At 38.2% G+C, this 10,206-nt stretch overlaps 1 protein-coding gene across 1 annotated transcript; it reads right to left on the bottom strand.

Annotated features, from left to right (window-relative positions):
• Positions 1-298: 298 nt before the first annotated feature.
• Positions 299-9,082, bottom strand: SMCO1 (single-pass membrane protein with coiled-coil domains 1). Its single transcript, XM_027845147.1, has 3 exons — positions 9,027-9,082; positions 1,025-1,174; positions 299-692 (listed from the first exon to the last, which is right to left on the bottom strand). Exons 1-3 carry the CDS (start codon positions 9,080-9,082, stop codon positions 299-301), a joined length of 600 nt encoding a protein of 199 aa, XP_027700948.1.
• Between the last annotated feature and the right edge of the window lie 1,124 nt (positions 9,083-10,206).

The raw sequence follows: 10,206 nt of genomic DNA on the forward strand, positions 1-10,206 counted from the left end.
TCTTTATGTATTCATATCTGTATCCCTAACTAAACTATAAGCTTTGAAGGCAAAGACTATGCGTTCTTTTTACTTCTTTATATTTCCCATAGCACCTCCCATGATGCTATTGATATTTTAGACACTCAATGAATACTAAATGATGACTGAATGAAGAGCTTCTTTTGCAGTGAGAATAAATTCAGAGATTTAGAGAATTGCACATATGAACATAAATAATTACAACTTTTCATCACAAACGTGAATTAGTTTTAGATGGGGAATGCCACCATTTTCAAGATTTCCTTTTGTTCTTTTTTTATGCTCTAATAGTTTTCTTATTCTCTGTTATCTGAACTGCATGCAGCAAACTCTTCTGCAAAATCTGGTTCTTCACCATATTGGTTATTATGGGGGTGGCATCAGGGATGTACATCCGCCTCAGGTTAGCTGAATAGTATTCTGCTTTGCTGCTATGTGCAATAAAGAAAGTACAGAAGGCTTTGACATCTTCTTCCTGAAGTCCTAACGCCCCTAAAACTGTGTCCCATGCAACTGTAATACGTTTGTTATTGTTTTTTCGCTTAAGAACAGTTGCTAAAGTGGGAAGCCCCCTTTCCAGGTCTGGAAGTTTCTCCAGTACCTGAGAGTGTAGGTAATGAAGCGTTTCAATGATGTAGCTGTAGAAGATATTTAATTCCAAAGAAGTGAACCTGTGAAAAAGTTGGAAAAAGTCTTTGAGAAACAGCACTGTTTTCTCTAGATATGTGAGATTAATTTCCATTAAGACAGGTCAATTTAAAATGACAAACCTGACAAGCTAATCACGTTTTGTTTTTTTTTTTCTGGAAAATGTACTTAAGAATCACCTATATTTTAATGAGTTGTTACTTAGCCCTCATTGCATCTAGGAAAATATGATTCTTTCATGGTCCATCAATGCAAAAGCATTGGGAAATTCAGAATTGATGACCATTAAAATTTTTAAAAAATCCACCTCCTAAGCCACAAAGGTACACTTTTTTCCTCTTTTGCTTGATCTTACTTGATCTCCAGAACGGCTGTCCACATCTCATCTTGGACTGCCTGGCTTTCCAGAGTCTTTCTGTGAAATTCAAACTTTTGAGTCAGATTTTCCATGGCAGAGTCCAATTCTTCAAACTGTGTCTCCAAAGTCTGAAGTTTTTTCTCTACCCTAAAAAATGAAAAAAGCAAGTTTTTGTCAAGTGGGGTAGTGCACACCTATCTTCCCAACTACCAGGGAGGGTTAAGCTGGGTGATCTCTTGAGCTCCTAAATTCCAAGCTGCAGTGGGTAATGCCTACCTGGTTCGACATAAATATGGTAAGGAATGGGGGAAATAGTACAGGTTGCCTCCTTAAGGAGGAAAGAACCAGGCCAGGTAAGAAATGGAGCAGGTCAAACAAAAGCCCTGTGACAGTCAGTACTGGGATCAGTCATGAATAGCCCCTGCACTTCCAGCCTGGGCTAGGTAGGGAAACCCAGTAGAAAGAAAGAAAGAAAAGAAGGAAAGAAAATTAAGTTTTACTTTAGATCAGTGGGCAAAGTTGCTTGCACTCCTACATTGAAATAGCGCTTAATTGCTCTGACAGTGGCTAATTTGAAATTCCATCAGCAATTATTAGAAATCTTCAAAAACAGCTCTTCCAGGTAGTGGAATAAGCAGAAGCAGGACAACCCAGCTCTCTCACAACTATTCCAGCAAGAATGAAAAAAGAACACCAGACCAGAGTAATGATCATGAAATCCAAATCGAAACTACAATAAGTACATTTTTGCCAGTCCATGTCTGCACAAGGAGATAGTCAAAAGCTTTTTAACAATGGGGAAAGGGCCCAGCCAGAAGAAGCCTAGCACAAGAGTTTAGCTTACAGGAACACCAACTTGGAAACTAGGGACAAAATAGGAGAGCCTGCAGCTTTGTACAAGGGCAAAGAGACAAAGAGTCCACATCAGGGTCTAGCCAAGGACTAGTTGTGTCACTCTGATCCCAGACTAAGGCCCAGGATCTTGCAGGACTTGGCCTATTATCGGGTATGTCTGGGATCAAACCATCCTGGCACAGATTGTACTGCAAAGACCACCTTGGCATAGCATCCTGGCCAGAGCTGCTCCTGAGGTCTTTAAAGAATATGGTGCCCATTACCCAGACTCTAGACAGATCAGGAGCCCATTATTCCTCCCAGGAATGCAAAGAGCCTGGCTCTGACAAATAGTCCCAATTGTCAAAGAAGAAAGTGTTAATAATATGCATGTTAGGCACAAGTCTGCCAGACACATTTTTTTTTTTTACTAATTTAGTATTATTCTCAATCTGAGCATTTCTAGCTTAGAAAGAGATGTACCCAACCTGACAAAGTTGTCCCATACTCAGACATCTCTCCTAGGATAATTTTAAATAATTATTGGAATCTTAAATAAGGAAAAGGTTACAATATGTTAAAATAGAGTTTGGAATTAAATATGCTTCCACACAATTCAGGGAATAAGTCTGGAAAGCAAGTAAAGAGAAGAAAACAATGATGAAGATTATATTTTAACCAGAAGTCAGGTGTGCCCAAGACACAAATCCAGAAGAAGACAATAATTTCATATCATTGATAAGCAAAGCTTCAAAGAAAATCACAGATTTGTCACAAGTTCTACTGAAATTCCTTGAAGAAATGAAGTAAGAGTTTAAAAATAATCATGTAAATGAAATAAGAGTTCTATAGGAAAGAATTAGAAGGATAAACAGATTAGTTTATTAAGGTGCAAAACTTTACTCAAGTAAACAGATTTCTTGAAAATTCATTTGGATCAAATAGAGATCAGTGCTCCTGTGAGACAGCAATAAATATTAGAGCAAAACTGAAAGCCTGAAAAAATAGAAGAAAATGTCAGGTACCTCCTATCAAAAACAAATGACCTGGAGAATAAGTCAAGGAAAGATAATTTTAAAATCATCAGATTCCCTGAATGCCATGACCATGAAAAGCATAGATAATAATTTTTTTTTAAATCAGGAATTAAAATGCCAAGACTTATTAAAACTAGAAGGTTAAGTGAAAGTAGACAGAAGCCACTGGACACCTCCTGAAAGAAACCCCAAAATGAAAATGCCAAGGAATGTCATAGCCTAAATTCAGAGCTTCCAGGTCAAAGAAAAAAATATTCAAGCAGTCAGAATGAAAGAGTTCAATACCAAGGGCCCACAGAGAGGGTCACACAAGACCTGCCAGCTACAACTTTAAAAGAAAAGAGAGCTTGGAATACAGTATTTCAAAAGGCAAAAAAAAGAGGCTTACAACCAAGAATAACTTACCCAGAAATCTTCAAATACAAGTAGGTCTTTCCTATCTTGAAAAAACCTTCACTTAATTCTGATGGTTCATCTATTTATACCCCTATTTTATCTAATTCCTTTTAATGCCAAATTTCTCTCTCCAATAAGAATTCTACTTCTTTTCATATCTTTACCAATTATTGCACTATCCTTAATAATCTGTATTTTTAAAAGTCACTATTGAAAGTCTCTTTTCTATTAGCTTCCATGATGATATGTTCTCCTATCTCTCCTATCTTTTTGTCCCCTCCTTCTCTCTCTCATTTATTGAGTCCTCTTCTTTCCTCCTAAATGTGCATGTTCTCCTAAGTTAGTGTTCAGTCCTTTCTACTTCTTTCTTTATACTACTTCTTTCTCTGAAATTGTGTCCATTTCCATAGCATCAAATACCTCCTCTATGATGATCACTTCAACATTTCCCAGAGTTGCAACTTCTTGAGCTCATATGATTCAGAATCAAAGGATTTGAGAGTTGGAAGGAACCACAGAGGCAATTTATATAAAAGGGATTGCTAATATTACTTACCTTAAGTGGTTGTCCATCCTCTGCTTAATGACGTCATAGGAGGAGAGATCCACTACCTTTCATCACAAGCCATTCCACCTTTGGATAGTTCTAATTATTAGGAAAGATATTCTTATATCTAGCCTAAATTTGCCACTTTGCAACTTCCATTCACTGCTCCTGGTTCTGTCCTTTGGGGCTACCACAGAACAAGACCAATTCCTTTGTCACATGACAAACCTTCAAATACCTGAAGACAACTAAGATGTCTCCCCTGAGTATTTTTTTTCTCTCCTAGTTAAACATGCCCAGTCTTTTCAGTTGATTTTCATCTCATGAATTCAAGATTCTTTACTATGCTGGTTGCCTTCCTTTGTATGTTCTCCAGTGTATTGAGGTTGTTCTTAATTTGTGGTGCCCAGAACTGAACATAAGTCTGCAAAGTCTGGCAACGGCAGAGTATAATGAGATTATCCCCTCCCTATATATATATATATATTTTTTAGGCAGTTGGGGTGAAGTGACTTGCCTACGGTCACACAGCTAGTAAGTGTCAAGTGTTTGGTCTGAGGCCGAATTTGAACTCAGGTCCTCCTGACTTTAGGGCCAGTGCCCTATCCACTGCATCACCTAACTGCCCCTATCCCCTCCCTATTACTGGAAGCTTTGACCCTCCTAATGCAGACCAACATTATGTTAGCTTTTTTGGCTGCTGCATCACACTGCTGACTTATTGAGCTTGCAGTTCACCAAAATCTCCAAATTCTTTTCAGAACAACTGTTATCTAGCCATGTTTCCCCTGTCACATTTATGGAGTTGATTTTTTTGTACCCAAATGAAAGACTTTACATTTATCGCTACTCAATTTCCTCTTACTAGATTCTGCTCAATGGTCTAGAAGATCATCAGAATTTTCCTTTTGGAGCCTGTGATCCAGTGTATCAGTTATCCCTCCCAGTTTTGTATCATCTGCAAATTTGATAAGCATGCCAGCTATGATTTAAAGTGCACCTCCCTGGGTTACTCCCTAGACCTCTTATCACATTGACATTGAACCATTAATAACTACTCTTTGAGTCTGGTCATCCAACCAGTTCTGAATTCATCTCATTGTATTCTCGTCTAATCCATTTCTTGCCAACTTTTCTATCAGAATAGCAAGAGATACTTTATGGAAAGCTTTGCTAAGATTTAAGTATAACATATTTACAGCATTTCCCTCATCTACTAATTTAGTAATGCTGTGATGCTCAGAATTGAACACAGACTCCAGGTGAGGTCTCACAAGGGCAGAATACAGTGTCCAAAAAAAAAAAAGAAATCATATTAGTCTGACATAAATTCTGATGAAGGCACTTTGTATTTAATGCCTCCCTTTCTAAATATTTGCCTACTGTTGCTTTAATGATTTTTCCATGAATTTTCCTAGGAATTGAAGTCAAACCTTCTCTCTATTGTCAGTTCTCACTGCCCCTCCCACCCCAAGCAGTGGTTCTATCCCTTTACTGAGTCTCTTCTTTTCCCCAATTCTGCTTTAAAAAAAAACAAAACAAAACAAACAAACAAACAAAAAAAAACCAAAACAAAACCCACCACCATTTTTGTTGTACTTAGCTTTCCTTGCCTGTCTTAGTTCATTCTGAGCTAAGCATGCCTATGTTATTCATACAGGAACATGTCCTGCTTTGTTATCATTTTATTACCTGCTCCCAATTTCCACCTTTTATACATGTATGTCTTTCTAAAATCTAAGTTGGTCTGTAAGTTCCTTGTGCAAATGAACACAATGCTCCATTAAACTTCAGGGGCAGGGACTGTTTCTTTCCTGTCTTTGTATCCTCAGAGCTTATCACAGTGCCTGGAACATAGAAAGTTCTTAATAAATGTTTGTTGACTGACCGACTGACTTCAATCAAATGAATTTCTCTCCTCTTCACTGGCTGTCTGTTTTTGTATTTCTTCATGGCTCCTGCTGCTCCCTTAGCCAAACTTTCCCTGTTGGACTTATTTCCCCTCCTCTAGACAAACTTATCCATTTGTCAAGTTCCAACTCAAATTCTCCTTTCACTGTTGAGCCTTCCCCAAACACTCCATTTGGAAGTGATCTCTTTTCCTCTAAACTGCTGGAACAGGTATTGTCTATACCACTCGTTGGTACTTTTCTTTTACCAATTTGTGTATGAGTCATTTCCCTGCCCAACAAGTTTATGTCTTATGACATATTGAGGTCATCAATCCCTTCCATCACCCTAAGCACCTAGCACAGGGTCAAGCACACAGTAGTTGTTCAATAAATTTGATGGAATGAAATCTGTAATGTATAATTTCCTCTCTAAAATTTTTTCTGATACTTCCAGCTAGAGGTGATCCTTCTTTATCTGTACTCTTATGAAATTCTAATTTTTATTAAATTTATCAGTGTGTATTTCTAGTCATCCCTAGTAGATTTTAAGTTTGTTGAGGGTATTGACCGAGTCTTATTTATATTTGTATCCTCATCTCTTCTCACCTGTTTCCTACCTTTGGCAGGATAGGCAAACAACTGTTCATTAATTAATGAATGAAAGATATGGGCGCTACAATGGATCTAGACCTGGTTGGTATCTTAGAATTTGTATAGTCCAACCCACTCCCTTTTCACCTGAGAAAACTGAGGCCTAAGGCAGTAAAGTGACTTTCCCAGGATCACATAGATAATGTAGCAGAACTGAGATTCCAACCGGATTCTTAGACTACAAATACAGCACTCTTCTGAACACACCATGCACTTCTCTGACATAAATTTAAACCTTAATAATACCATAGTCAAAACATTATTAAGGACAAACAAAAACTACTAGAATTAAAGGAAAGCTAGCTAGCATTTGTATAGGACTTTAAGGTTTACAAAGCACTTTACAAACATTAACTCACTTTAAACTCACAACAACCTTGGGAGGTGCTATTATTATCCCCATTTTAAGATGAGGAAACCGAGGTAGAGTATATAAGTGACTTGCCCAGGGTCACACAGTAACTGTCTGAGGCCGAATTTGAACTCAAGTCTTCCTGATTACAAATCCAGGACTCTATGCACTGTGCTACTGAACTGTCTCTGCCTTAAAGACTCTGTTCTTATTATTGTCTGTGAAATAATGTAGATTTCTGTTATATCGACCTTTCTCCGTCAGCGGAGAGATCAGCTGCACCAGAGTTTCAGTTTTGTTGTTCAGTTGTTTTCTAGTCATGTCTGACTCTTCATTAAACCTATTTGGGGTTTTCTTGGCAAAGATACTAGAGTAGTTTGCCATTTCCTTCTCCAGCTCATTTTACAATTGAGGAAACTGAGGCAAACAGGGTTAAGTGACTTGCACAAGATCACACAGCTAGTGTCTGAGGCTAGATTTGAACTCAGGAAGATGAGTCTTCCTGACCCTATGCCCAGGGCTCTATCCATTGCACCACCTAGTCGCACCAGAGTTAGAGCTGTCATTAAATCTTAAGAAGCAGTTGCAAGGGGTAGCTAGGTGGTGCAGTAGATAGAGCTCCAGGCTTGGAGACAGGAGGACCTGATTTCAAATGTGGCCTTAGGCACTTGACACTTACTAGCTGTGTGACCCTGGGCAAGTCACTTAACCCCGATCACCTCACCAAAAAATCAAAAAAAAAAAAAAAGAAAAGAAAAGAAAAGAAGCAGCTGCAGTAAGTGAAGTGAGCAAATCTAGGAGAACATTGAACACAGTAACGGCAATATTATATGACAATCAACTGTGAAAGAAAACATTTATCTACCCTGATCAAGACATTGACTTAAGACAGTTCCAAAGGACTCATGATGAAAAGTACTATTGGGGCAGTTAGGTGGCACAGTGGATAGAGGACTAGCCCTGGAGTCTGGAGGACCTGAGTTCAAATCTGGTCCCAGACACATGACACTTACTAGCTGTGTGACCCTGGGCAAGTCACTTATCCCCATTGCCTCACCAAAAAAAAAAAAAAAGAAAGAAAAATGCTATCCACTTCCAGAGAAAGAACTAATGAACTCTGAGTGCAGATTGAAGCATACTTTCTTTACTCTATTTTTATTTTGTTTGTGTTTTCTTTTGAAACATGAAAATGTTTTGTATGACTTCATTTGTATAATTGATATCAAATTGTTTCCTTTCTGAGGATGGGGGTAAGGTGAGAGGGAAAGAGAGTTTGGAACTCGGAATTAAAAAAAAAGATTGTTAAAAAAATTTTTACATGCACTTGGGAAATATTTGATGAAATAAGTAAAGAGAACATTTTTAAAAAGCTAAAGATGGGGGCAGCTAGTTGGTGCAGTGAATAGAGTTCAGCCTTGGAGTCAGGAGGACCTGAGTTCAAATCCAACCTCAGACACATGATATTACTAGCTGTGTGACTCTGAGCAAGTCACTTAACCCTGACTGCCTTATCGAAAAAAAAAGTAAGAAAAAAAGCTAAAGATGTAGCTATTAGGATGAGCTCTGTAGACCTTAGCCAAGTCGGAAGGCTTAGCAGTAGCCATTGAGGCAGGTTAGAGAGCCCCTGCTAGATGGCTGCTTATAAGAATCCACTCCCCCTCAAGCCAATAGTATGAGTTGATAAGAGTTTCTCAGAAAATAGGAGAGAATAGGTTGGGAATCAGGATAGAAAGAATTTCCAATGCAGCTAGAGATGTCTTCTCTAAACTATGACTTATTGAAAAAATTAATAAGATAATAGGAATGAATTTATTTTTTATTATGACAGTCATCAAGAAAAACAAATAAATTGAAATACAAAAAGGTGTGTATATGAAATGCTAAGTTAAATAAATTGTGTGCATTACATTTGACAAGAGAGTAACAAAAGAAGGGGCAGGGGAAACAGGTGCAGCTCAGAATGAGTTATTCATGATTACGTCTTGCCCTTCATAAAGAACTGGAATACACACACACACACACACACACACACACACACACACACACACTCTTTGATGATAGAGTAAGTAGATTTTTTTTCTTTTATGACCCTAGAAGATTTGCACCTTCTAGTCTGCATGCCACCTTAACAAGAACAGGAATCTAATTAGCAGACCCAAAGCTCCCAGCACAGTTGCACTGACTCTGTACCTTTCTGCCCTCACTCTCTGCCTTCCCAGAAAAGCTGAGCCACACTTCTTCCTCCCCACAACACACCCACCCCAACCCGACCCCACTAGTTCTTAGTGACCTTTTCATTGCTTGTTTCAAGGGTTGCAGGGATGCGGCCTCACTGGTCATCTTCATGGGAAAAAAAAAGTTGATAAATATTAAGACACTAATATAGATTTGAATCCAGTCTTCCTTTCCAGGAATAGTGAGCAACAGCATTAATATAAGATATAAATTCACCCTGAGGTCACTCAACACTGAAAGCTTTTAATAGCCAGGACACCTAAATATAGTTTCAAAGAACAGCATACGCAAACACAGATGCCTAGAAACATACCACAATATTTGCCTTGATTAGTGTAATCAGCCTTAATACACTAATAAATCATTCACAGTTGGGTATAGTTGTGGCAGTGTATGTGTCTGCGAATACGTATATGCACACATAATTATGTAGTGCACCACATAAAAAGGAGAGGTGAACCTGGGACAAATAGGAATTACTGTGAAATTCTAACACCTTCATGAGTTGTATATTTACAAAGCATCAGTTTTTCAGAGTAATCCCAGGCCCTTTGTAAGGTATATGATATGCATAAAGTTATAGCTATCACCAAATCATCAATAAAGATTTATTTGTGCCTGTTGTGGCTGGGCAGGGGGTTGCATGTAGGTGACAAAGGTGAGTTGGTGCTTATTCTCACGGGGCACACAATATAGTTGAAAACACAGGATACACAGAGACTTTGATGGATCCTTGATTTCATCAGTTCGGGTACTACTTCCAAGACTTCTTTTTTGCTCTTTTAGGCCATTTATTATTTCATGCTTGTTGTATTACTGGCCCATTTTTTCCTAGTTGTTATCATATTCATCATGATCACTAGCATTTATATAACATTTTAAGGTTTGCAAAGCACTTTCACTCATTTGATCCTCACAATGATACTGGGAGATAGGAAGTAACATTATCCCCATTTTACAAATGTAGAAACTGAGGCACAGAGAGGTTAAGTGACTTCCCAGAGTGACACAGCTAGTAAGCATTCAAGGCAGCATTTGAATTTAGATCTTTTTGACTCTAGGCTTGCTTAATGTCATATAATAGCTCTGTGGCCCAGGGCAAGTCACTTAACTGCTTTCTGCCTCAGTTTTCTCATCTGGACAAACAGCAATCTTTGTGAGTAGAGAACTTCCAGTTGGGCAACACAACTTTCTTTCTTTCTTTCTTTCTTTCTTTCTTTCTTTCTTTCTTTCTT

This window comes from Vombatus ursinus, unplaced genomic scaffold (assembly GCF_900497805.2).
Source record: "Vombatus ursinus unplaced genomic scaffold, bare-nosed wombat genome assembly UNPS02014959.1, whole genome shotgun sequence".
NCBI lineage: Eukaryota > Metazoa > Chordata > Mammalia > Diprotodontia > Vombatidae > Vombatus > Vombatus ursinus.